General features: G+C 51.9%; 1 protein-coding gene across 7 annotated transcripts; it reads right to left on the bottom strand.

The window, feature by feature from the left end:
* Positions 1 to 422: 422 nt before the first annotated feature.
* Positions 423 to 27555, bottom strand: CCDC136 (coiled-coil domain containing 136; the record flags this gene model as incomplete). Of its 7 annotated transcripts, XM_080818947.1 has the most annotated exons (18): positions 423 to 763; positions 6638 to 6943; positions 7630 to 7911; positions 8939 to 9166; positions 9499 to 9996; positions 11428 to 11655; positions 12145 to 12339; positions 14212 to 14397; positions 14811 to 14981; positions 15286 to 15444; positions 15780 to 15920; positions 16192 to 16360; positions 16926 to 17037; positions 20032 to 20355; positions 24388 to 24462; positions 24540 to 24788; positions 26608 to 26715; positions 27504 to 27555. In XM_080818947.1, the coding sequence occupies 18 exons, from the start codon at positions 27553 to 27555 to the stop codon at positions 653 to 655; spliced, it is 3594 nt and encodes a 1197-aa protein (XP_080675073.1). The 7 variants fall into 7 exon arrangements, with proteins under 7 accessions (XP_080675073.1, XP_080675077.1, XP_080675074.1 ...); XM_080818948.1 differs by lacking the exons at positions 423 to 763; positions 6638 to 6943; positions 7630 to 7911; ... (2 more) ...; positions 11428 to 11655; positions 12145 to 12339 and adding an exon at positions 4706 to 4807; XM_080818949.1 differs by lacking the exons at positions 423 to 763; positions 6638 to 6943; positions 7630 to 7911; ... (2 more) ...; positions 11428 to 11655; positions 12145 to 12339 and adding an exon at positions 4706 to 4807 and having other exon boundaries at positions 20065 to 20355.
* Positions 27556 to 27760: the final 205 nt, after the last annotated feature.

Raw genomic sequence — 27760 nt, 5'->3', positions numbered from 1 at the left:
CTGCGTGTGTCACCTCTTCACTGTGTGACCCTGCATGATCAGTAAATCCTGAGAATCCCATGGGGAGTCACGAGGACCGAGCCACGAAGGCTCGCAAGCAGATCTTCTCAGGGTGCTCTTCTCACTGCAGATGGGTGTGGGCATGGGCCCCGGGGCAAGTCATTCGACCCCCCTCACACAGAGCACCCAGCTCATTCCATCCCTGTGCCTGGACGAGCCCCTGGAGACAGGGTCTCTGGGTGCAGATCAGCGAGTCTGCAATCCGGCTGGCAGCACAAGGACCACCCCCCAATCCCTGAGGTCATCTGTAGGGTGAGAAATATTTAGGAACCAGATCCTCACGTGAGGTCCCTGGTGGAAGGGGAACCGCTCTGTCCTGGTTGTGTTCTGAGGTGTTTAACAAAGAAAAAGCCACAGAGTCTCAGGTAATTAGGTTGATATTTAATGACACAGAACCCAGGTTCTTATACAAGGCAGGAGATGGCAGCCAGCAGCTCCCCATAACCTTTCCAGCCTGGGTGACTGAGGCTAAGGAGATGGGGGACACATGGGACACATGGGTGGGGTGGGGGCTCTGGCACAGTGTGTCCTGCCCAAAGCTGAGGGTAGTGGCCACTGGGGATCTGCCCCCTCGGCTGGCCCAGGTCTGCCATCACTCCATGAGGCAGAACTCTGACTCCTGCGGTCGCATGTTGGGTAACACATACAGAGCCACAGCCGCAATAGCCAAGAACACCATAGGCTTCCACATCCCAAACATGTTCTGTGGGGACCAAAGACAAATGGTGAGTGCCTGGCCTTTGGAACCCTTCCCTAAGCCAGAGAGTGCCCTGTCTACCAGCACTGGAGAGACATCAGGGACCTCATAGTCTGGTCTCTCTCACCTCCTGGGAAACTGGAGTCAATGTGGTCTTAGTTCTGGCGGAGCTAGGTACCCGGAACAACGCAGGTGTATCACCGGAGGTGGCTGCGTGTACTCCCGCCCCGTGGAATGACAATACCAGTTCCTGAGTGCAGGAGCCAGTCCGGGAGGCAGACCAAACAGCATCCGATGGTTGCGATGAGAAAGGACCGAGCGCCACGGCAAGACAAAGAGGGTCAACTGGGGCCTTTGGGAAAAGCCTGACTGGCTTCGTGTAGGAGCCACAAACTCCGTCAAAAGGATAAGGCGGAGGGGGCAGTAAAGAAAGCACTCCACGGAGTGCAGACAAACAGGAGGTTCTTGGGCAGCCCAAACCTTTTTTGGACAATGATGTTGGTTTGAGGAAACTCAAGGAAGCCAGTCGCCGGCCATGGGAGACAGATGCCTTAAAAGACCCCTGGGCACCACCGTACTGACGGACTTCCTGAGCACGGGCCAGTGTGCTGAGGCCTCCAGACACTGCCGGCCAGAGCGAATCCTGCTGACTTGTGGGACAACAAAGCAGCATTCTTTAGGGAACATGAAATCATGGGCAATACCTACTTGGGGAAATAGTTCCTGTTATTATTTTAGTTACTGTATTACTTGAAAGATGGGATTTGGGTTGAGTCGTAAGCTATGGCATACTAACAGAAGGATGATTTTAGGTAAGAGCAGAGCAGAGTACTGATGCTAAGAAGGCATTTGCTCAGAGAATAATGTAACTAAAAAGAGGATTTTAACCCCTCTATAAAGAGCAAAGAAGTCTATGTTTGTAGAAAGGGTTACTAAAAAGAGCAGCACAAATGAAATGGAAAGCGAAATAATGCTGGAGGTGGATAAACAGTAATTTATATAATAACTGGAAAGGAAGCTAGAAAAAGCATTTACACACTCAGATGTGTATGTCCTAATGCACACTGCTGAAAACGTCAGTCCGGTGTTCCTAAAGGAGGACAAAGCAGGGTGCCTGTGTGGTTCAGTGGGTTAAGCATCTGACTCTGGATTTCAGCTCAGGTCATGATCTCAGGGTCTAGCCTGGCATTGGGCATGGATCCTGCTTGGGATTCTCTTTCTCTCTCTGCACCCCACCTTAAATAAATAAAATAATTTTTTTTTTTTAAAAAAGGGTCAGAGTTAGACCCATAAATGTGAACTGGTACCCATTATACCAGTCAGAGGCAAGTTCCAGACTGGCTGAGTGGAGGGCTGGTCCCAAAGGTGTAAATCACATCAGGCTTTCCTTTCAGACTAGGTTACTAAGTTGACAGATAAAAGAAAGGTTTTTGGATTTTATCAAGATATCTGACAGATCTTCCATGATCTCCTTGGAGAGAAGGAGAGGAATTAAGAGTATGGTCCCAGCACAGGCTGCTGTGTGACCGTTTGTTAGAGGACTAGTGAGCTGGATAAAAGAGAGCCTGGAGAGACAACACCCCAGAGGCTAGGCCCTCATCTTTAATGTGCATGAACAGGGTACCTGGCTGGCTACGTTGGAAGAACATGTGACTCCTGATCTCAGGGTGGTGAGTTCAAGTCCTAGGTGGGTGGAGAGATCACTTAAATAAATAAAACTTAAAAAAAAAATGCACATGAACATATGAAGGTAGGCTGGTCACCCTTGAGGAGGATGTGGAGCAGGAAGGGAAATGCATAATTTGAAACTACAAGGTCAAGATTAAAAGAAGAAAAAACAAACCCAAGCTCCACATGTTAGTATACCTAATAGGAATGAAAAAAAAAATTCTGCCTCAGATCCAAAAAGTCAAGTGCAGGGAGAGAATGGGGAGAGGATACTTAGCATATGCGATACACAAAGGGGCCTTATAAACAATACATGCAGTGAGTTAACGTGACATTAGTTGTCAAGAGAGCCGATGCCACTGGAGACCGTCTGAAGAGAAGTGTGGAGTCTTCCTAATCACGTGGAAGCAACCATGGAAAGCTGCTCCAACTGAGGAGAGACAGCGAGGGGGAAGCAAGGCTGGAATTTTAGTTGTTGCTAACATTAGTCCTTAGAATCCAATTCACGATTCACTGGCAGTATGACCTGACCTTGCCATGCCTTAGCTTTATTACATATAAAATAACAAAAGCCACCTCGTTGGGTTCTTCAAAGATTAAACTAGTTAATATATGTAGGGCGATTAGAACAGTGCCAGGCGCGTAGTATGTAGAATGTAAGTATAGGCTTTCTAAATCGTTTATGAGGTGTTTGATCATTTATGAAGCACTTTCATAAACATGAACTCCTGTGATCCTCATGTGAGGAAGGCAGAGGTTTTACCATTCTTTGCTGTCATTTGAAGAAATTAATGTTCCCGTTCCGCATTTTGCCCACTGGGACTAAGCGGTAAGAGGCAGAGACAGACGGGGCCAGGTTCTCACCTGTCAGCCACGCTTCCTACACGCTACGCTGCCTTAGCTCCTGGACTGGGAGTTGCAGAGTGGGGCACAGCCAGGCTTCCCAAGAGCACCCTGACCCTGGAGCTCCTTCTGTCACTCTGCGTGGGCTTGGCTGAGGAGCAGAAAGCTTACGGCTTAATGCTTTGGGTCTCCTCCTCTAGGGACTGAGAAATCTGGATGCAGACCGGGTAAGAAGAGGTATAGGGAAGGACCCTATCCCTAAGGAGTCAGACTGTTTTGGGGAGTAAGTGGACCGCCTTCAAGAGGAGAAAGGATGAAGAGGGGAAAACAGGAGAAGGAAGGAGAAAAGGAGTCTGGTGAGTGCTACCAACATACGCATCAGCCGCTGCCCCAACCTGTGCATTAAGCCAGCTGCACTCCATTTGCAGGGGTGAGAAGGGAGGGAGGGAAGTGGTGGCAGGGGGCAGGGGAGCAGGAGAAAGGAGCCAGAACAGGCCAGGAGGGAATAGTTTATGGGTTCCAAAGACAGGTGGAAGAACCCTAGGGCTCTATCTTGGGCCCTAAGACCACATTCTGCCTCCTAAATTTGGTATCCTGTTGACAGACCAGATTACATGGACCGAGGCCAAATGGAAGGTGCCCAGAATATGTCAGCCTTGGTGCCCTGAGAATACTTGCATCTCCTTCTTTTCCCCAGTACCACATTCTGTCCAGAAAGCCTGGCTTGGGAAGGCAATTACAATAGAGTCTGGACCCAAAAGGGATAAACAGAGAACTGGAAAATATTTCCTGGCATTCTGGTTCTGATTTTTCTGAAGACCAGAAGTCCCACACCAGAGAACTTCTCAGTAGGAAGAACACAACATGGTAGTGGTCCCTGTTCCATTTTCACCACGTCTGGAGGACAAACTGAGCCTGCCCTCGGACACAGCCCCTGGGCAGGGGTTAGCGTTGCGGTTGGGTCACAGCACTCCAGAATTCCTCTCTCAACCAACGGGGGAGGCAGCGATGCCTTGTTTTGCCATCCTGGGTGGTGATGGTAGTGAGAGCTTGGTTCTGGGGCCAAACAAAGACAAAGAGCACTCAGGCAGCCTCACAGACAGACATCAGCTCATCAGAAGCGATCAGGCATTTTTCAAAGTAGCAACAGTGCTGGGATCATCCAAAGTTTTCCCAGCCACAGGACAGAAACTCAAACCCTGTCAGCAGTATACATTCTAACTCACTATATGTTAGGAAGATGTGCTCAGAGGTGCTATGGGCTCTGCAGTAGCCCAAGGGGAAACCAAGGCTAAACCTCAGCCCTGAGTATCCTGTTGTCAAATGCTAAAAGCAAGAAGTAAGCAAGTGAGAGAAAGGGGGAAAGAGGAGAGGCCAGGGCAACCTGCACCCTCCCTCTACCCCTCGGAAGGAGAGGACTCGATACCAGTACCTGTGTTAGGACGACGTCTCGGCCCACCAGCACCAGAGCAAAGCCGATATGACCACCAGGCCTACAAGAGGCAAGGAGAAGATGGGGGGCTCGGGGGCAGGGGATGGCTGCAACATATCAAATGAGAAGGAAGCACAAGGAGAGGCCAGGAGATGGGGGGGTGGTATAAAAAGACAGCAACACATGAGTCCAACGGATAATGAAGATGAGAAAACAAAGGGAAAAGAGAAAGAGATCAAGAGGTTAAACAACAGGCAGTGAGGGCAGCCGTATCTCTCCTCTGCGCCCAGGCCTGGATCTTCCCACTGGCAGCCTGTGGAGAATGCAGACCTGAATGGGTTAAGCAGCTGCTCAGGGCCAAACCAGGTGGTGGGGCCAGTCTCCTGGCTTGCCACACCCCTCGCACATCTTGTCAAGCAGGGGTGATCTGTACTATACTGTTCTTACAGGTCAGCAACTCTGAAAAAGGGAAGCTCCGAGAGTGAAGCTGGGCTCTCCGGATAAGGAGGACGTGTACTTCTCCTGGGTCACTCAGTCTCCTGCCTGGCCACCTGTCTCTCCATTAGCCCACATGCTCTGGCGGCTCTCTACCAAATCTCCCGTCCTGGGCCCTGGTCCCTACGATCCCCGAGGAGTCTAATGCTGTTGTTGAGACAAAATGCACTAGAACAGGCTGACAGTAGAGAAGTGCTAGTTCTTCGACCGCAACGGTCTTCCAGAGAGAAAGCGAATTCGCACGCAGTAACGTACACCATTAGAGCGGCCCGCAAAAGATGCAGGACTCGAGGAGGCAAAGGGATGCCTCCATGTGTAGACACAAGGAATGCGCTTGACTTTGAGGTACAAGGATCCACCTGGCGTTTAGAGATGTGGCACCCAAGGCAAGGAGATCGCAGAGGCTCTGAACCAGCTGTGGTGAAATATGATGAATTCGAAGAAATAGAGCACTGGGGAAGAGGCTGCGATTGCTCCTACTTTTTACGTCCTAAGTAATGGTCCTCTGCCACAAGGTTAACAGAGAACTGCACACTAGATCCTTAGCCACTGCCGCAGACTGAGCTGCTGGAAAATTCCAGATAGCCTCAGAGCTGACTGGGATGTCCCACCACAAGAGACTTATTTTCTTCCCCTGTGTTTAGAGAGACGCAAAGAGCCTGTATCATAAACTGAGATTCAGGAAGTACTCACTCTTCAGGGAATCAGAGCCCCCAGACAACCTCAACTAGTGCAGGAATTCGGATGTACCAGTAGTTAAAATATAGACATACTTCTGTACGGTTGGTACGTTACCCAGAATACTCCCATCCCAACCTCTCAGATCCAGCAGCTAAAGGGTTAGGGCTCTGGCTGCTCTCCCCAGACTGGCCCATGCCCCTGCTGTGCAGACTAAAACATTCTATTACTTCGGACAGCCCCCCACCATGCCCTGTAATCCACAGAACCCTGAGCCACACCTGCCTCCCCACACTCCTAACAGCCGACAAAGGTCAACCTAGCAGGGCGGCTCCAGGAAGCAGGCCCGAGTGACTGACACAGGCTGGCCAAGAGACTGAAGCGGGCCTCACATGGTGGGCTCCTGAGTGCAGCACCAAGTGAGGGGCGAAGAACCTCCTGATGGAAGGAACGAGGGCGACTGGAGGCGAAAGGAGGCAGGACTGCAACGGCCCCACCCTGGCTCCCAGAAAAGGTGGTCTCTGAGATGGGTCCACAGCAAGGTGCTCTCAGCCCACCACCGGCCATGGAGGGCCCACTTCCAGCGCTCCCGGCTCCATCTCCACTCTCCCCAAGCGCAGGGCCTCAGGGCCGGCGGGCCTCAGGGCCGGTGGGCCTGGACGCTCCTGCAGAAATCCGTCCTCGGGCTGGGTCACCCCGCCACACCAGGGCACCTGAGGCCCAGAGCCCACTTCCCACTCGATCCAGCCTTCGACTGCGGTTACCTTTTTGCTCTCAGAAAGCTTGAGGGGGTTGTTTCCCTCTGAAGCTTCGGGGCAAGCGTCGTTGTCGCTCTCATCTTTGCGGTCTTCTTCCTTGCCCTCCTGCTCTTGGGACTCTTCGTAACAGCCCTCCTCAGTTTTTGGGGACCTCATCTCCGTAGGCTCTGACGGCACAGAAACCAGTTCATTGCAGGAGTCCTGCTTCGTGTCCTCTTTGATTTCCTCCTCCTTTTCCTCCTCTACTTCCTCTCGTAGTAGACCATCTAAATCCGTGTGGCTGGCCTTGTAGTACAACACCACCTCCAGACTCTGTGGGTGGAGGCAGGGCAGGATGGGGGCTGCGGTCATTGCAAAGATGCCTACCCTCGTGACAAAGCTGGGCTAGCTCAAGAGCGCCCGGGTCCCCAGCCTGGCACGGTGCGCAGGCGGCACTGCGTCTCTCCCTGTGCAGCGTCTGGAGGGCAGTCATGCCCGGCTCTCTGGACCCACATGGCCGTCTGGCCACTGGCCATTTCGGACAGTCACCAGAGCTACAATCTTGGGCTCTGCCCCTCAACCACCGCCTCTGACCCCTGCAGGGCGATGGCGACTCCTACTTTTCCCTTCTCCTCCTCACTTCTTACATCTGAGTATGCCATTGCTTCGAATACGTTCCTTCTCTTCATCCATTTGGCCCCCCTCTTGGGCATGTAACCCAGGAAGAAAAGGGGCCCCAGGAGATGGGGCTGAGCTTGTGGGAGCCGTCGTCCATCCTGGGGGCTGTGGTCCTTTGGGGCTGTGCTCCCAGGTATGAGTGGTCTGTGTTCCACTCCCCTTAACTTCATAGGAAAAGGGTGTATGGAATTGCTACCAAGAGGGAACTATTCTAATACAGGAAAGAGACCAGAAGCTTCTCTACAAATACCTCATCTGGCCGGGATGGTGGTGGTGATGATTTTTCTCCCTAAGATCTCCTCTGCCTTTCTGCTTATCAGGCTCCTAAGGTTATCACTCACCTTTTCGTTCTCACAGCTGCCCTCAGAACCAGCCAGGCTTGGTTTGGTCACCTTTTTATTTTTAACCCCGTTGGCATTTTTGTTCATATTCTCGTTGCCACTTTTCCCCCTGGTTTCTCTGGCAATGGAGGACTTCTTCTCCTTGAGCTGGCGGAGCTCTTCCTGGCAGCACTGCAGCTGGCCCTCCAGCTGCTCCTGCACGGCCAGAAGCCGCCCCTGCTCGTCCATGCTCTCCTGGTACTGCAGCTGCAGCTCCCGCAGCTTGGCCTGCAGCTCCTTGATCTGCAGGGGGCGGACGGCCGGTCACCTCCAGCCCGGCCTGGCCGGTCAGCCGAGGCCCTGCCCTTGGGTCCCTGCCTCACAGTTTGCCCTGCTAAGGCCCACGGGGGAGTAGACAAGAGAGGAAACGTTAAACTGTAGGATACTACAAGCCTCTAAAGCTGTTTCAGAAATAGCTTCTACGTGAGGTAGCTGACGATTTACACCTAATGGGGTCAAAAAAAGGATGATTTAAATTACGTTTTTACTGGGACCTGTCTGGACGTCTTTCCAACAGAAGCTCCTACTTCGCCGAAGCTATTTCTCTGCCAGGTGCAACTACCTGAGGAAACGTGCGGTCCACTCCTGAGACTGTGCCTGGGCGCCTGCATCTCACCCTGGAAACAGAGGCAAATTCCAACCCTGCTCCCTAATTTCTGGTTTTGTCTTCCCTGACTCCCGGCATCACAGTCTCCCTGGTAGGTAACAATACTAAGCAACCGAAGCCCTCAGACTGACTGTGGTCCGAACTCTCCCGTGCACGCAGTGAGTTCCGCTGGACTGTGGACTGCTCCTGGGCAGAAAGCATGCCTTCTGTCCCATCCCTCACGGGTGCAGAGCACCCTTCTTGGCATTGTCATAAGGGATCCGAAAGGAGGTGAGGCTCTGCCCTCGAGGTACTTACAGTCCAGTTGAAGAGGCAAGTACACCCAAAATAACTAAAGGTGAAAAAATACATCTCTGTAGAAGTGCTCTGGGACACAGCCAAAGAGAGAAGTGGCAAAAGGTAAAAGAGAAAAATTATTCGGAGTCCTGCTGACGAGTACACCTGAGCACAGCGAGCACCTGAGCAACGCCCATCAGGGCTACGGCAGGGCGCCCGGCCCCCCAGGATTCCGCCCCTGCTCTGACCAGGAAGGCAGCAATGACACAGAGCAGGCAGCGGGCTCTCGGCCCTACTTCCTCAGCTTCCCTGAAATGGCCAGGGCCTGTGGCCTGCTCTGGCTCTAGAGACTCCTAGAAGAAACCTTGCCTCCCAGATAGCAGTTACCTCGTTCTTGTCCTTGTCGTTGGGGGAGGCAGCGGGCTTCTCAAGACTTTCCATGCATTCCTTGAATTCCTTTTCACAGGCAGCCAGCTCTTCCTTCAGCTCTTTCTGCCTGTCCACCAGCTTTTGCATCCGGTCTCGTAGCCGGTCGTGTTCCCCCTGGCTGAGCTGGTACATGGCCTGCACGCCCTGCAGCTTGATCACCACCTTGGCGACCATGTCTTCACAGCGCTGCGGAGGGCGGAGGAGTAATGACCACGGGGAGAAGGACCTGCCCTCCGGCCCACTCGCTTCGCTAGGCCCCATCCTGGGTACGGAACAATGCGGCAAGGATCTGAAGCCGCCCCAGGGCTAATTCTGCATTTGTTCCCGTAAAGCACCATCGCTGTGATGGGAGCATCTCCGTGTTAGACAGATGGGGTGCCTCATCCATTGCCGGTGACCCAGCTTGGCTCTGACCCTGCCGCCCTCCTCACTTCTCGAACCCTTCCCTGGTGACTTATCTCTTAGTAAGACGGGAGGCTTCTCTCTCCCTGTCTGACCTCTCAACTGGCTACTTTTACCTCCATGTCTTCAGGCTCGTTGGGTTCACTATCGGTGCTGCTACTGTAGTAACTCTTGTGACCCGTGTCCGAGCTAGTGGTGCTGCCGTAACTCTTCTTGTAGATGACGCTGCTGCTTCTGCTGCCGTAATTCTTCTCACTGCTCTCCTGGGCACTGCTGCTGCTGTTATAGCTCTTGAGAAAGCTCTCACTGCTGGCCTGGGTGCTACCATAGCTCTTATGATAGCTCTCGTTCTCCTCGATGCTGCTCCCGTAACTCTTGCGATAGTTCTCGCTGCTGGAGGCCACGCTGCCATAGTTCTTCTCCAGGCTCATTCTGCTGGAGGGGGACTGGACCTGGAGCAGCTGCATTTCTTCCAGGCAGAGCTGCAGGTCGGCCTGCAGCCTCTTCCGCTCCTCGAGGAGCCTGCCCTGCTCCTGCTGCAGCAGCTCCTGCTCAGTCTGTGTGCCCTCGTAGAGCACCTGCAGAGCCTGCATCTGGACGATGATCAGCTTGGACTGCCGGGGGTGGGTGGGGAGACATTACCATTACTCCAGACATTGCCGTCCTTCTTGACACACCCCTCCTGGGGTGGATGTGTGAGAGCCCGCTTCAGACACCTGCACACCTACACCCCAGTCTCCCCAGAGCCTAGGTCTTTAATTGCCTGCAGCTACTGGCACGTGTCAGTCACTTGCTCACGGGGGAAAATCCACTCAGAAAAGATAATGTGCAATTTCCAGGCTCCCATTTCTGCTGGTTTCTAAACTGTGGTACGTCCCTCTCTCCTTGCAGCAGAGCTGGAAGAGTATCAATAACACTCTGGCTCCCCACCCTACTCTCTTCACAGTCAGGCCATACCCATTATCCTGACCTTGGGGCTCAGGCCCTTGCCTTGCCCCCAATTCTAAAATCAGCCCTGGCCTTGTGAGCCTACAAGAATGCCTCCCTCAGAAGATGTGGACCTGGAATTAAGGTCTCACTATGAGTTCCTGTACCTCCTGCCCCAATTCTGAATCTGGCCTCTGGGCATGTTTCCCAGGGCTTCTGGGCCTGGTTTCTTGGCTGCTGATGCCCAGGATGAGATCTGATCGGTTAAGGAAATAGTTATACCTGGTTCCTGGTCTCTGTGTTATCCAGGCTGAAATCTGAGGCTCCTGGAATCTGACCAAGTCTCAGTTTGGACTTCTGCAATTCCCTGGTTTTCCCTATCCAGGCTAATATTTGAGTGAATAGGGCTAGCCTTAAATTGAAACTGTGTAGCTGCTCTTCCTTGCCTACCCTGAGACCTCAGACCAAATGCATCCCCCAGCTCCAGACTTATGGGGAAATCTCTATCAGTGTGACCTCAGGGGCATGACCCCTTCCTGGTGCTTGCAATGCATGGATTCTCTAGTCTAACACCCTTGACCTGGCTGTTACTGCCACCAAAGTTCCAATGAAGACAGTGTGGCCAGTAGCAGGAATGCCACAGGCTAGGAATTCTTCCCTTGGAAACGAACGGCCCCAGATCTGTCTCAGATAGAACACCAAAAGGTTATAGATTCTGATGGCTGAAAGTGTACTACTCAATTATCAACCAGCTCATGAGAAAAGGATGACATGCCTACAGTCGGTCTCAAGGAATCCAGACAAACACTAAGTTGATAGTATAAATCTGGAAAATGATGTTGAAGAGGCATCAAATCATGAGGTGATTAGATTCCTGAGTCAGCCTGGTTCTCAGTGTTCACAGAGCTTCAGCTGGGTGTGTATCTGACTGAGGGCCTCAGGCCATAGCTAAAGCCACATCTTCATGAGCCCATGGGTGGTCATGGCTGAAGAAGGGGGCTAAGTCTCATCCTTACTCTTGGTCGGACAGACCTTCCTAACTCTGACCCGTCCATGGAGCCCTATGCCCTCCCATGCTGTTGGCCCCAGAAGCGTCTCCCTGACTCTTGCTCTGTTACCTTGTCGTGATCACACCTGGAGGACTTAGGTGATTTGGAATCATTGGGATTCTCCAACACATCCCGGAAACGAGACGTTTTGAAAAAATGCAGCTCTTCGTGCAGAGCTGACTGTTCTTTGAGCACGCTTTCTTGATTCTGCACCAGTTTTTTCTGCTCTTCCTGCATACCCTGGTAGAGCAGCTGAAGTTCACACAGGTCTTGTAACTTTGTAAGGAGCTCCTGACTCTGCGAAGTGGAGTGGGAAGGAAGCGGGCAGGAACTGTGGTAGCTACAGGGGAAGACCGTACCTCCTTCCTCTGGGGACCCTTCCCTTAGCAGTCTCTGGGTCGGCTCTGAATGGCCATCTGGGACAGGGTTACAGAGGGGGAGCAGTCTTTTATGGAGAACCGCTAGGTGAGTAGCCACGATCTCATGTGTTTGCAGGTATCCTGTAGTTTACAAAGTTCTCTCTAAGTATATTTTCTCCAGAGGGACTAAATACCTAGAGAGAAAATGCTGGACAGATTCCAGACTATACTATGTATTTTAAGACTTAAAACACTAACCAGCTATACTGAACTTTTTGGTTTAAAGAGACTGGTGACAAGGAGGGGCTGATGCAGCAAAGAGAGGGTTCAGTCCCCACCCTGTTCTTTCTCCCAGGTGTAGTCACACCTCAGAAGCTTCTCCAAGCAGCTTCTCGATAGTTAGCCACGGCTCCCCGACCAGGGTTACCTTCGGGAGGAGCCCAGCTTTGGGCAGTGGGAACGAGAGCCTGTGCAGCTCTTCTTGCAGCTGCCCCTGCTCCTCCTGCATCCTCCTCTGATCCTCTAGGAGCTCGCACTGCTCCCTCTGCAGCTGCCCCATCTCCTTCTGGCTGGCCTTGTACTCCTCCTGCAACTCTGTCAGTCTGGTCAGCAGGGCGTCACACTGTGGGCAGGGTGGGCGCGGAGGGGCGGTCACTCGGTGAACCGCTGCTCCGCCCCCTCCAGCGGGCAGAGCCCTCCTGTGCCCTCCTGGCCCTTGTGGTTCACCGGGGCTCCCTCCCTGTACAGTCCCCTTGGACTGACCATCCCAAGCGACGCTGCACCCATACAGGTTTAGAAACCGAACTTGGGAAACCCCAGCAGGCTGCTCAGGACCGTCTGGCTGTGCTGCAGATTTCATCTACTGGTCCCTTCCGAGAGCCCTGTGAAGGGAGTGTTACCAACACCCCTCCCTTCTCATGACCCCACTTTCCTGCCCTTTTGGCCCTTCCCTGTGATACACATCATTCTCTGGCCCTGCTGGGAATTCTAGTTCCTGTCGCTGTCATCATCCCCAACTGGTTTTATACCTAATTATACTCCTTACCAATAAAAACATCACCTGATCTGTTCCCATTTTTGTTTTCATAATCGTCTTTTTAAATCTCCAGAAGAATATGGGCCATTGCTGAATTTGTGTTGAGAAGACTAAATTATCCCATGATTCCAAGAACTCAGACCTTCTACTATCAAACTCATCTCAATGCTGTTTTTAGGACAAGGGGAAAAGCTGGCTCCGTGTCAGCCTGCTTCTCCTGCTCCACAGCTGCCTTTACTAGGAGCGCAGGGCATGAGCAAAGCCCCCGACACTCTGGCCTCTAAACTGAGCGGGGACAGAAGGAAATGTGAGCCTGGGTGTAGAAAGGCAGGTGGGCTGTTGGGAGTGGTGGAAACAACCTCCCCATTCTGGGTCTTCCAGAGGCCCTTCCCCAGGGACACAGCCTGCTGCAGGAGGAGCCACTGAGTATTCTGGCAGAAGGTGACTTGTTCCACCATCTTTTGAGAATCTTGTGCCTTTTTTCCATCATGTTTCAACACCTTCATTTCCTATCAGTGATCAGGAGCTGAAAGTGCTCAACACAAGGTAACTTATAATGGCTTGCATTTTACACACTACGGAAAAAAAGAAAATGAATAAGGAAGGCCTTACTTATCACTACCAGGATTTATTACTACAAGCCAAGTACGAAGAAAATAGTATTCCGTTCAATTTAAAAAGGGTAAAACTCAAGTTTAGAGAAATTCGCTCCTCTGAAGTCACAGAGTAAACCCTCGAAGCACCTAGGTCCTTTGAACATCCAATCAGCACTCAGGGCACAAGACCACGTCATCTGACAAGAGCATCTGCAACTGCCTGAGAAAACTGGACCTTCTCTTTCTAGGTCTAATGAGAAAAGCTGTATATGTGGACTTTTTTGTATGTCTTTCTCCACAAATGACAAGATATCACTACGGTTGTAATAATGAAATCCTTCATTATAATGAAGGATAATGAATGTCTACACACATGGAATCAAGTGCAAAATCTTCAGGTGTTCAGACTGGATCCGGCTGTACTGATCCTACTAAGCTGTGGCTTGGGCCCAAAGTCAAGATCAAGGCGAACTGTTTAAAAGTTAACAGCTAGGGGCGCCTGGGTGGCTCAGTGGATTAAAACCTGTGCCTTCGGCTCAGGTCATGATCCCAGGGTCCTGGGATCGAGCCCCGCATTGGGCTCTCTGCTTAGCAGGGAGCCTGCTTCCTCCTGTCTCTCTGCCTGCCTCTCTGCCTACTTGTGATCTCTGTCTGTCAAATAAATAAATAAAATTAAAAAAAAAAAAACAAGTTAACAGCTAACGGTGGGACTCTGCTTCCGTTTCCTGACTGGCACACTCAGCTGTGACTGGACAGGGAGCTCATCAAGCCCCTCCGCTGGATGACTTCACCTTTTGCCCTCACACCTCCTCTCTCCAGAGGAAGAACCCAGGAGATCTCAACCTCTCTTAAGTACAATTACCTTATTAGCACACTTCCCCTTGTCCTCTGGGATGGGTGTGGTGGTCTTGAGCTCCTTCAGCTCCTGCTGGCAGAGCAGGAGGTCCTGCTCGAGCTGATCATACATGTACTTCTGCCGCTCCAGCTCCTCCTTGCTGGTCTGGTACAGCCGCTTCATCTCCTGAAGCTGGGCGTGCATCTCTGCGTTCTGGGGTAGGGGAGGCAGGCCCCGCCATCATCCCAGGAGCCCTTGCAGCTGCACTCTCTCCTCTCAGACGGGGACTAAGGGATCTGCTTGGTCCTTTCTGGTCCCAATTTCATCCCACTGGGGGTTCCAGAGATGGACCCTAACAGGCTCTACACAGGGACCTTCTGGGGTTTCCTTTTCAGGCAGGTGGGGAAGAAAGAGAGCTACCTTTTTATAGGCTGAGTTTCTGATCTAAAATCAAAGGAAGTGGAGAGTGTCATGACTCTCTGAGATCACCTTTCCGTTAGGTACCTCTTTGTCCCCCGCACCAAGGACTGGACCACAGAACTCCTCCGAAGCCCCCTCCTCTGTCCTATTGCTCTCACAGAAGATTCCATCTGGCTACATTCTCCCTCACCTGGAGCTTCTTTTACCTTCTCACTGCTCTCCTGGAAGGAGGCCACGATGTCCTTGAGGCGCTGTACCTCGGCCTCATGGTAGCGCAGGTCCCCGCACAGCTGGCGCTGCACCTCCAGCAGCTTATCCTTCTCGCACGTGATGTGCTGGTACTGGAGCTGCAGCTTCTGGAGCCGGCAGAGTAACTCCTGCGGTGGAGGGGGCTGTGGCAGTGGGCGCAGCGGGCCCGCCGCGGGCAGCACCTCGGGGGTCAGCAACCCGCTCGCTCTTCCGCCCGAGCCCCGCTCGGACACGGCCAGTCTAAGGCCTGCCTTCTCCCTGCCCCTGGCTTACCGGCTGTCCTCTCGTCCGGCGCAGCACTCGCTGGAGGCCGGAGGCCCCTGTCGGGGGTGCGGCCCGGCTGGCAGCCGCCCTTAGTCTAACTCCACTCTGGGCCACCTTCCCCAAAACCTCTTAGCACCTCGGTTGCCCCTCACCTCCTTTTGTTGTTACCTTCTCACTTGGGCTTTCTACGCATGTGGATTTCAAGACTTTGAGCTGCCGGAGCTCAGACTGAAGCTGGAGCTGCACCTTCAAGAGCTCATTCTGCTCATCCTGGCTAGCATCATACTTTTTCTGCAGGGCACAGAGTCTGGTCTTCAGCTCCTCGTTCTGTGGTGGGAGGATGTGGGCAGAACAGTTACTCTCGAGAAACAGCAGACCCCTCCACAGACCAGTTTGGGTCCTTTCCAGACGCAGACATCTTGAGGAGCTCCCACAGGTCTATGGTCAGGTTTGTTCTGTGAGGCAGACACTTGATAATGACTACCATCTCTAGAATGCAGCGCTACGTGACTTCTCCAGCTGGTCTCCAGCAGACTGTACCCTCGGTCAAGGGCAAGAGTCAGCAGAGCATAGCCTTGCCCTGTGTCCATCCTTCCCTGAAGCCGTGACTCCACGGAGGCCCTTCTGCCCTCCCCAGACGCCCGTCCCCTGGCCATGGTTACCTGTGTGGCATTGTGGGAAGTCTGAAACCGGAGCACCTCGTTCTGTGCGCACTTGAGCTCCCTCTGCAGCCGCCGCTGCTCCTCCTCACTGGTCCGACGATGATGCTGTAGTTCTTGCAACTCACAACACAGCTCCTTACACTGCGCAGGAGACGGAACGGAAAGGCTGACTGAGGACAGGTGCCACATGCTCTTTGAGAATAGGCTTGGGGGGGAGGCAAAGAATAGCTTGGAGAGAATATGACCTTTGTTTCACTGGAATATTCACATCAGGGAAGCAAGTGAGACCCCAGAGTACTACCGCCTGCCACAGTACATGCCCCCTTTGTCAGCCCTGTGTCTAAGCAGGCATTTCTACCACGGGCCAGGAGAGGGTAAAAGAGAGACCACCAAGATGCCTGCCTTCCCCTACCTTGTTCTGCATGTCGTGCATCTGCTCTTCAGCTCCCAGAAGCTGTTGTCGCAACAACTGGGTTTCAGGATCAGGTTCTAGAAAATCCACTTCTGAAGTCTGAGACTCTGCTGACATCATATCCTTTAGCATGTGGGACTCCAGCCACTTTTCTGTTGCTCTTCGTGTCCTGTGATCCAGAACCCCAGAGCCATGTTTGAGTAAGGGCTCTGCCTGGCATCACCTGCTAAGTGTGCTTGGTCCCGATGTCTTTATTTTAGGCAAAGATGGTAAAGAGCCTTCTACTGTGGTTTATCTCCCAAATAAACATACTGAGAAGGTGAAGAAAAAGGTCCCAGCACCTCAATCAAGGCATGTTTGACTCTGGGAGACCTAAGAGTGTTAGTCTACTTGGGCTCAAGGCTGGGCCTTGTGTCGAGCCAGCTCTAATCTGGAGGCCCTACACCGTTAGACTGAATCCAGGCTGTCTAGGTAACGAAGGAACCACTTCTGATCAACTCTAGGGCAGAACAAACCAAACCTCAATCCCTAGAATGGAAGAAAACGACATTTTAGCACCCCAGTCCTGAGACAGTTGGATCTCCATGCCTGCTTGTAGGTGGCATCTGTACCCTTTGAGTAATACCATGGAAAGGACCGCTGTCTAGGAGCAGAGGGACATTCGTTAGCCTGACATCTGCCTTCACTAGTTCTACTCAAGAGACAAGCCCAAAATGGAGTCCTGCTGACTGTACCTCTCACTCTCCAGATCCGCAAGCTGCCCCGTGAGGCTACTGTTGCTCTCCTGCAGGGCCCGGTACTCCTCGTTCAGGAAGCGGTAGCGTTCCCGCAGTTGCTGCAGCTCTTCTGCAGGGGACAAATAGAGACATGTGAGATCCCAGGGAATAAGCACTGGTAATCAGCCCCTAATTTGCCTGCATAAAAATCGGACCGCAGAAGGCTGAATAGCTTCTCTTTTCCTAAAGACAGAAGAGACACCACGTGCAGCGGCTTGGAAGACAAGGCCCCAAAATTACACACTGCTCTGTGTCTGTGTCCTCGTTCAGGTAGCTGCCCTTCTTTTCATCTGCCTAGAAGATCTGCCCTGTGTGCCCATCTTCAAAACCTCAACCAAGGCAGAGTCTTGAGATTTTAGGAGCTTGTGAAGGTTTTCACTGAGTTTCTGGGTTATCGTAGTTTAACTTTCCATTGAACTGTTTATGATTACCTTCCCATTACGCTTTTAGTACAAGAGCTGAGAGATGTGAACTGCCAGATGTCACAATGCCAGTCCTGGCCCTCTGGAGACCACACCGGCATCTCAAACATCCTTTTACTTACTTTATCACCGCACCAAATACACTAGCCGGCATGTGGTCAAGAATTCTAATGATCTTTTATCTGCTGACAGAAGAGCCCATCCCAACCAGACCCACATATCATCCTCAATCATCAGCACAGATCTCGTTGAAATGCCCCAGCACATGTTCCTAAGTACCAGGTACCAATACTTTTTTTTTTTTAAATTATTTAATTTTTTATTTGACAGAGAGAGAAATCACAAGTAGGCAGAGAGGCAGACAGACAGGAAGGGAGAAGCAGGCTCCCCGCTGAGCAGAGAGCCCGATGTGGGGCTCGATCCCAGGACCCTGGGATCATGACCCGAGCCGAAGGCAGAGGCTTAACCCACTGAGCCACCCAGGTGCCCCCAGGTACCAATACTTTTTAAAGCTGCAATCATGGGCACCTGGATGGCTCAGTCGGTTAAGCGTCTGCCTTCAGCTCAGGTGATGATACCAGGGTCTTGGGATCGAGCCCTGCATCGGGCTCCCTGCTCAGTATGGAGTCTACTTGTCCCTCTCCCTCTGCCCCTCCCCCTGCTCATGCTCTCTTTCTCCAATAAGTAAATAAAATCTTAAAAAAAAAAATAAAGCTGCAATCATATAAACACCCCTATTTATGTTTTTTCCTGATTAAGAAATTATTTATCTTAGGGGAGCCTGGGTGGCTCAGTCAGTTAAGCACCTGCCTTTGGCTCAGGTCATGATCCCAGGGTCCTGGGATCAAGCCCCGAATCGGGCTCCTTGCTCAGCAGGAGCTCCCCCTGCTTGTGTTCTCTCCTTCTCTCAAATAAATAAAATCTTTTTTTAAAAAAGTTGCTTTTTTCCTTTTTTTTAAAGATTGTATTAGTTTATTTGACAGAGAGAGAGAGATTGAGCGCACAACCAGGCAGAGCAGCAAGCGGAGGAGAGGGAGAGGCAGGCTCTCCACGGAGCAGAGAGCCGATGTGGGGTTTGATCATGACCCAAGCCGAAGGCAGACGCTCAACCAACTGAGCCACCCAGGTGCCCCTCAAATAAATAAAATCTTAAAAAAAAAAAAAAGAATTATTTCTCTTAGAATACCAATTCTACTGATATTTAAAGAACGTTAACTTGCTCCAATTAGAACACAAGGCCTATCTTATCTGCTGTAAGATTCAACACCCTGAAATTCATGTCTAATGTTCCCTCTTTATTCCAATCAAAAGTTCTTGGAATACTGCAGATTATCATGGAAGGAAGGAAACTAATCTTTAATACAAGCCAACCATGTGCTAAGCATTAGACTTGATGGTTTCAGCCTCACATTGAGTTAGTCTGTGAGTACTTCAACATACCAGGCATTTCATTTAATCCTGAAAATAGCCTTGTTAGGTTTTCTTTCTCTTTTTTTAAAATGAACTTTTAATTTATAACTTTAGATTCACAAAGATAGTGCAAAAGTCCCCAGGAGGGCTCTCAACTAGTTTCCCCGATTGTTAACATCTTACCATAAGTACATTTGTCACAATTCAGGAATCAACATTCATACATTACTGTTAACTAAACTCAACATTTTATTCAGATTTCTCTCCCATTTTCCCTAAGGCCCCTTCCTGTTCCAGGATCCCCTTTGGCTGTAAAGTTTTATTAACCAATTTTTACAGATATAGAAACTAAGTTTCAGAGAGATAATAACCAGGCCAAGTTCATCCCGCTAATTAGCACAACTGAGATTCTGAACGCAGGTCTGTTTAACTTCAACCCGAGCTTTCCCACTGTGCTGGCCTCACTCTCCTGGCACCACCAGTCCAAAGGTTCTTCTGAGAAGCTTGTTACAGCTGGGAAAACTTGCAGTTCTTTGATTCCTGGTTGATTGCCTCTGCTTGACCTGGCCTAATACAGGGCCTTCCATTATACCCAGATCATAAATCTAGCCTCAGAATAAAGGCAGACTCTCTGATGTCATGAATCCTAGCAACTAGTTGGGAGACTCACTGTCTGAAAGCAGAGCTCTAAGCTTTTTAGTATCTCATGTATTACTGGAAATAACCTGTCTTCCTCTCCAGCTGTCTTGTGCTCTGATTTGCTGCTCCCTAAAGCTTCTACGTTGGAGAGGGCTCAAGGAGCCTAAGCATTAGCATTTTGGGACCTGGAAGGAGGACTGGAGGGCCCCCCCCACCACCAAAAAAACACATGGGCCAGGCAAACTACCATGCCAGAGCAGTAGGAGGCTCCCTAGGTGACCAGTCCCTTACCCTCCCATCCCGGAACTGGAGACTTTTTTAGGAAGGGCTTTCCCACAGTCAAATCAACACATCAATGGCTCTCTGAGAAAAATTCTCAGGGTACATCTCCACAGTGCTATTTCTTATACCACCGACTGGTTATGAGACATCTGGGTACGTTTTCCTCCCTTATAGTCTTGAATTCAACCTGGAGGTTTTCTCTAGAGGTTCCCAATTCATGATCTAAGACCACCTTCCACCATCTTCTTGGAGACAAACTCCCTCTGCTTGGCTCTACTGATAGACCAGGAAAAAGGCTTGCCCTCTCATACCTTGCATCTCAGAGTAATCAGAAAGATTTAAACTATTGGATGGATCAGAGCTCTTCATTTCCATTTCTGCACGGAGGGAGGTGATCTCCATTTCATACTCTCCCCGAATGCGCTCCATGTCATCGAGTTCATTCTGCATCCGGCAGAGATCCTCCTGCAGGGATGCTATGTCACTCTCATGTTCGGTTGCGGAATCCTCTGCTGCTTGCCGCAGATTATGGATCTCAGTCTGGGCCAAGTGCAACTCCTGTTCTATTTCCTTAAGTTCACTTTCTTTCTCACGCTCTAACAGGGAAATCTCCTCTCGCAGAGACCGCAGCTCACCTGCAAAGCCCAGGGGTTGGGATGGTCAAGAAGATAAGCAAACGCATCTACCATGTTCTAGAGGCAGAAAGTTAAAGGCAGACTTATTATTTGGAAACTACTGGCTCTCTAGTCTCTCTACCCCATCAACAAAGTATAGCTTCATCCGCTATGGAATAAAAGGAATATCTAAGAAGGGAATGGAGGGACTCCATGTAGTAAGGTGAGGTAGAAAAGTAGATTCTGGGTGCGCCTGGGTGGCTCAGTGGGTTAAAGCCTCTGCCTTCGGCTCAGGTCATGATCCCAGGGTCCTGTGATTGAGCCCCACATTGGGCTCTCTGCTCAGCAGGGAGCCTGCTCGCCCCCCCCCCGCCCCGCCTCCCCCCCCCCCCCGCCTGCCTCTCTGCCTGCTTGTCATCTCTGGCTGTCAAATAAATAAATAAAATCTTTAAAAAAAAAAAAAGTAGATTCTGGCACCAAAGCAACACCTTGGGCTACTGCAAACAAAGTATTAAGTGCTTCTACGTTGAAGACCGAAACTCATGTACAGTATTTTACTGATGCACTGAGTCTTTCCAAAAATTTCCCGACTAAAAAAATTTACACAGACTTTTCTCATCTGTTCAGTCTGGAAGCTTAGAAATCACGGAGCCTCATCGCTCCCATGAGCTGCCTGTGGTAAGTACTGGCCCCTAAATTGTATTTTGAGTTCACAGCTTTTCAGCTGTGTGATGTAGGCTCATCAAATGGTAACCAAACATGGTTATGTACTTCACTTCCCTACTATATCCTCGTTTGTTAGGGTTCTAACTTCCCTTAGGTTCCCCTCTAAGGTCTGGCCCTATAAAAACGGCTTTCTCAGAGCCACTGGATAATGGAGGAAAGTCTTCCGCCCCCAAGCGAGCTCATAATTCATAGCGCAAAGGGGCAGGGCCCGCCCAGGGTGGAGAGGCGGGGCTTGCAGGACCGAGGGGGAGGGGCTTGTCGAAAACTGGGCGGGGCGGACCCTGGCCGGGAGTTGGGAAGGCTGGACCGGGATTCCGAAGACCCAGCGCCGGTTGACAGGGGGTATGGGTCCGTCGGGTCGAAGCCGAGGGCTCGGGAGATGGGTTGTGGGACAGAGAAGCGGGTTCTTACTCACTGGTTATGGCCTCCATCTCGTCGGCCCCCCTGCAAGCGGTCTCCCTGGGGGGCCCCCCCGCCGCCGGCCGGTCCCGGCCCCCGCGGGGCTGTGGCGGCCGGAACGGCCTGTCAACACCAGCTACCTCTGAGGCCGCGCGCGCCCCCTCTTGGCGGAAACGGGCAACGCGCGTGCGCAAGGGCGGTCTCTGTTTCCTCCCGCGGGGTGGGGCTTGGGGGCGTCTTCACCAGCCCTGTAGCCCCTAGCTTGCTTGAGGCTCAATAGAAACAACCCTACTGAGTAAGGAGTCGCTCCAGAATTTGTTTTCCCAAGTAGTTGCCTACCTGCCTCTCTACGGACTTCCCTCCTCTTTGTAAGGGATGTCCCTTCCCCAAGCGAAGGTCTTTTTCCGCTCTACTGGATAGTTTCCTTCAACCGTACAAACATGATCTAGTGTAGTGAGTCCTATCTTAAAGCCGCCCCCAACAAACTCTCCCTTGACTTCATTTCCATTCCCCTAATTTCTCTGCTTGTCTTCAAAATATGACTACTGTAATGATCTATACTCACCTTCTCTATTTTTCCTCCCCTTTCCACTTTAGTCCCAATCCGATCAGGCTTCTGTCTTCACTGAAATACCTCAGAGCCTTCCATCTTGCCAAATCCAATGGCCATCTTATTTGATTTAGCAACTTTGACATTGATTGTTATCTCCTTGAAGCACTTTCTCCTTGTGGTGGCCAGGGTGTGAAATGCTTCTGCCGGTCCCTCCTACCTCAGTCTCTTTTGTCCCTATCTCCTCTACTGGACCTTTAAATATTGGAATATCCCTGGGACTGGGCCTTTTTCTCTTCTTCCTGTACCTCTCCCTGTGATTTCATGGTGATCTCTCAGGGATTCAAATGCCTCCCAAATGTCTATCTCCAGCCCTGATTTCTCCCCTGTTCTAGATTCATATATCCAACTGTTCCCTTATAACATATTTATTTAGATGTCAATAGTCATTTCAAACTCAACATGTAAAAAGATGTCTCCAGTGGTTCCCTGAGCCCTCAAACTTGTTGTTTGCCAAGTCTTCCCCATCCCAATAAATGACTGCACTGTCCATCCAGTTTCTCAAGGCAAAGTCATCTTTCACGTCTCTCCTATTCCCACCCCTGCCCCACCCTCCACCTTATCCATTTCATCAGAAGTCTGGAGGGCTTCACCTTCAATGTAAGACCCTCCCATGTTTTTTTTTTTACTATACTTAGAATAAAAACCAAACCTCCCAGCCGGCCTGTAAGGCCATTTGTAATCTGGCCTCAGTCTGCTTCTCAGAACTCTCTCTTACCAGGGTCCTTCACATGCACTCTGCTTCAGCCACAATGGCTTTTGTTCCGTCCTTCAAACACATGAAGCTCATTCCTGCCTCTGAGCTTCTGCAGTTGCTGTTCCTTCCGCCTGGTATGCTCTTCCCTCAGATCCTTCTCATTATTCAAGTCTTATTAGCTCAAATGTCACCTTCTCAAAGAGGGCTTTTCTAAATGCCCCCTTAAAAAAAATTTCCCATCTCACTCCATCGCTCTATATCATATTGTTATGTTGTCTTCATAGCATTTATTGCCACCTGAACTTATGTTGTTTATTTTCTGCCTCTCCCCATTAAAATGTACTCTTCATTAAGGCAGGGATCTGGTCTGTCTTATTCATAGGTTGTCCTCCAAGTATATAGGCACTCAATAAATGAATGATAAATAAGTTAGCACCATTGTACAGATAAGGAACTGAGTCTCAGAAAGATAAAATTGACTTGCTGGGGGCGCCTGGGTGGCTCAGTGGGTTAAAGCCTCTGCCTTCGGCTCAGGACATGATCCCAGGGTCCTGGGATCGAGCCCCGCATCGGGCTCTCTGCTCAGTGGGGAACCTGCTTCCCCCTCTCTCTCTGCCTACTTGTGATCTCTGTCTATAAAATGAATAAATAAAATCTTTAAGAAAAAGAAAAAGTGACTTGCTGAAGATCCTAAAGCTTGTTACGTGGCAGAGTTGGACCCAAGAATCTAGGTGATCCGAGACCAATGCTCACAGTTTTCCCAGCTACAACACATCTCCAGCCATTTCTCTCCTTCACCCTCTTCTCATTCATTGTCTACTTCTCCTGCATCTACCTTGCCTTATATCTTTCCCTTCTCTTTTCCTCCCCTTCCTACACCTTTGCTTGTTCCTCTCCAGGCCTGGTTCCCAGCCTTCCTTTTTTCTCCATTTATATTTCTCTTTTGGTTTCATCTCAGTTCTCCTGGGAGAGTCCCTGCTGTTTTCTAGGGCAGTTCCCCTAAACCTTCTGGAAGACCATGGAAGCAACAAAAGCTGCCTCTTTTTTTGGTGGTGCAGTGGAATGTGGGACACCTGCCTTGCTGCTTTCCAGAGACAAAGGGATGTGGGCGTTAGAAGAAAGGGATTTGGGGCCATAAGCTTGGTCCTAGGGAGCAAGTTCTCATCTGCTTCCCTTAAAAGATGCAGAGTCCCCTTCAGTCCCCTCTCCTTGGCTCATTGCTCTTCCCATGGTGTCCTTGTAGGGACAGGGAAAAGTAGTCTGGTTTGGTATTCAGCCCTAATTACCTGCCCCCACCCCCAGAACAAAGGGAAAGGGATATAGGTGTGAAGGGAGGAAGCTGGAGGAGAGAAAAGGGAGCTTGTCAGCCAGAGAGAGAAGATGTGAAATAGGAGGGCAAGAAAGGGCAGGGGAGGGCAGAAGAGTCAGGCAGTGATGCAAGGAAGAGCGGCTATTAGGTAGAGAAGAGAATGGAGAGAGGAAAAGAAAGTGAGAATAGTAAGCGGAAAATGAGGAGAAAGGACTGAATTAGTTTATATTTGTCTGCTAGGCTTCAGCCAAACCCTCAGGACAAAAGCACTCGGATGGCCACCTGCCCTCCAGCCCGAGTGCTGGGAATTACCTTGGAGCTGCTGGATCTGCTTGGTGAACACCTCTGCCTGCTGGGCGCTGGCCAGCCGTTCATCCTCCAGGAGCCCTGTGGGGAGAGGGGAAGCAGGCGTGATCCGGGGATCCGGGGAGCCCAGGCCCTCTGGCCCCCTCCCGGGCACTCACCCTGCAGCTCCAGGGAGTCGTCCTCATGCTGCCCTGCCAGCTCCCGGGTCTCCTCCAGCTCTGCCACCAGCTGTAGCACCTGAGCCCTCAGCTCTTCCAGCTCTGTCTCTGTGAGGCTCAGGCCCCGGTGCTTGCTGACGGACAGGGAGCTCACGCTGCCCCCTTTCTGCACTTGTTCTTCCTCTTCTTCCACCTCTTCTTCCTCTTCTTCCTCTTCCTCCTCATAGAGAGCGGGGAGCAACACTTCCCCTGGAGGAGAAACCCATCCCACCAGGGGCTCAGAGTCAACTTCCTTTCCAGAGTCCTTCAAGGAACTCTGGAAAGCTCATGGTCCCAGGGCAGGGATGGTATAATAGTGCCACCTGGTGTCCCCCAAGGAGCCCCTGGGCAGGACCTGCACTCATGATGAGTCCTCAGGTGGAAGGTCGCCCAGCCTCCACCTGGCCCAGGCTCTTTCCGGACCAGGACTGTACCAGGTGGCCTCCTATTACTGCCTTCGGGCAAACTGAGCAGCTGGGGGCAGGCAGCCATGGGAGCTTGCACAAGGATACCTGCTTCTTCCAGTCCTGGTGGTCCCTACGGAGTGGGACAAGTACTCAAGAAAGGATTCAGACATTGGGTATGTCTTTAGGCTGAATGGGGCAAGGGTCACAGTTCGAGGTTTGTCCAAAGTTAAAAAATTATCCAGGTGGCTTGGGAAAAACTAGCCTTTCCATAATTAGAAAGGGTTGCCTATCAGTAGTTAGAGAAAGAAAACATCTGAATGAAACGATTCTAAATATTTCAACAGACAAACCCTGGGGCCCTTTCAAATGTATTCTTTCACGTAGCCTTTTTGAAATTTTCTGCAAGGTCCACCTTTTCTCTGCAGAGTGTCAGGAGGCCTCACCCTTCCCTGAGTTTTATAAAGCCCCTCCCTCCACGCTGACCATAGGGCAGTTTTCAGGTTCAAGTCCAAGGTTGTACTTGTGTGTAAAAGAGAGCCTACCAAGGCACCTGGGTGGCTCAGTGAGTTAAGCCTCTGCCTTTGGCTCAGGTCATGATCTCAGTCCTGGGATCGAGCCCTGCATTGGGCTCTCTGCTGGGCGGGAGCCTGCTTCCTCCATTCTCTATGCCTGCCTCTCTGCCTACTTGTGATCTCTCTGTCAAATAAATAAATAAAAATCTTAAAAAAAAAAAAAAAAGAAAGAAAAGAAAGCCTACCATTTTAATGCACAAGAAACTGGGGTGTAGTGGTCCCTAGCCTCTGGTTGGTGAGTACCCCCTCCTTTGCTGCAATGCAGTTCCTTGAAATAGCAACATTTTATCAGAACACTGATTATTTGCTTTGTTTTACAATTCTGAATCCCTGGTCTCAGAGTAGCAGCCCAAGGTTCATCTGGGACCCCTTGCCTGTGTCATCTGTCCCCCTTAGGGGAGCAGGGTTGCCCACACAGTGTGCACATGGACCTGGGGACACTTCACAAGAAGTCCCAGGAAGCAGACCAGCATCCTCTCAGGGGCCTGGTGTTGGCAGCAACTGCCAAGTCACAGGGGTGTGGTGGGTCTATGTGAGTGTTGGAGGGTTGGCCTTCCCACCAGCCCCCTCCCGGGCAATTCTTTCAGGCCGGAAGAGATCCTAGAGAATCAAAGCCAAAAGGCTTACATTCAAAGTTAGTGGTGGTGGCACCAGAAAGAGAATGCTCACTTCACATGCTCACTTCCCTGCTTTTCAAAAATATGAGACAGCTTGGGATCTGGGTCGGGTGGCAGTGAGAACAAACCCCCTGCTGAAAGGCTGCTTCAAAGCTCTGTCCAACGAGGCCTCTTTCTCTGTCTGGCAGCTCCCCCAGGACACACAACCTGGTTAGCTGGTGATTAGGGCCCCAAAGGGATGTGCCCAGAACCTCCCTCAAAGCCTGAGCGCTGAGGAGGGGTAGAACTCAGACCTAAAGGGTAGAGGGGGCTCAGGTGAGCTAGAGAAAGGGCTCTGTCCTGGCTGGGAGTTCTAGGGACCAGATGGGGTAAGGAGGAGGGAAGGGCAACTGGCTGAGGGGAGAGAAACCAAGCTTTTATGGGGAAAACTCACCCTCCATTGCTTGCATCCCCCGCCGCTCCAGGGACCCCCAGCGTTGGCTTTTCTTCCTTTCACAACCCTCAGACGCCTCATAGGAGCCTAAAGTGGTCACTGTGGGTCCTGTGAGCAGGGAGAGAGGAGGTGCGGTGGGCTGCTAGGGGGGGCTGGTGTGCCCGGGAGAGAGAGGGGGACGTGCCTTCCAGCCCTCTGGAGCCCTGGACTTTTTTTTTAAATCCCGGTGGAAGTGCTTGGCTCACTCTGCCCAGGCTGCGACTCTCCTCCCTCAGCCGCCCCTCGAGCGGGGCCTGAGGGGACCCCGCCCTGCGCTGCCCAACCCTCGCAGCATCCCCTGCTCCAGGCTCCTTTCCCAGCACGGAAAGGGTGTGTGTCTCTTTAGCGGGGAGGGGACAGGGAGGAGACCGGCAAGGATGAAAGCGAGGGCAAGGGCCAGGGAAGGTGAGGCTGAAAGGGTGAGGTGGTGCGTGGAAGGGGAACGAGGTGATGCGGCGGGTGGGGAGTGGCGTATGGCAAGGGGTTCTGGGCCGGAGCCGCTCCCCTCCTGTCCATTCTCCCCCTGGACCTCGTCCACACCAACCTCGCCCTGCGCTCCAAGCCTTCGGGCCGGAGTGGGCGTAGGGTCTGGGGCCCCCAGGGCTAGACAGACGGGGTAGAGACGGTTCGGGGCGAAGGACCGCCGGGGGAGGATGCGACCGGTGTGGGGAAGACCCAACCCGGAAAGATGGAGACCGGGCCCGGGGTGTGGGGCAGGATGGAGGGAGGAAGACGGGACGGAAAGGTGGGAGCAGCGGAGGGAGGGTGGGGGGGGGAGAATGAGGGGGTCTGGAGGGAGGAGAGATGGAGAAGAGGAAGGAGTGGCGGCGGAGAGGTGAGGGAGGGGCGGCTCTGACCTGGGCCCGGGCAGCTCCAGCCCGTGGCGCCGGCCCCGGCGCCCGCCTCCATGGCCGCTCGCGCCGCCGCCGCCGCCGCCGGTAGGAGACGCCGCAGCCGCCAGGCCGGGGACCCGGAGCCGGGTGCGCAGGGGGAGGGAGGGCGGGCCGAGGGGGCGGGGCCTGGCCGGCCACCTGACGCCGCCCCCGCCCGGAAGCCCTCCCTGCACCGCGCTCCGGGACCTGGTGGAGGCGAGCGGGCGCAGAGAGGCCAAGGG

The sequence above is a fragment of the Martes martes genome (genome assembly GCF_963455335.1).
Source record: "Martes martes genome assembly, chromosome: 11".
Taxonomy (NCBI): Eukaryota; Metazoa; Chordata; class Mammalia; order Carnivora; family Mustelidae; genus Martes; species Martes martes.
The sequence above is the reverse complement of the archived record's forward strand: the minus strand, read 5'-3'. Positions and strand labels throughout refer to the sequence as shown.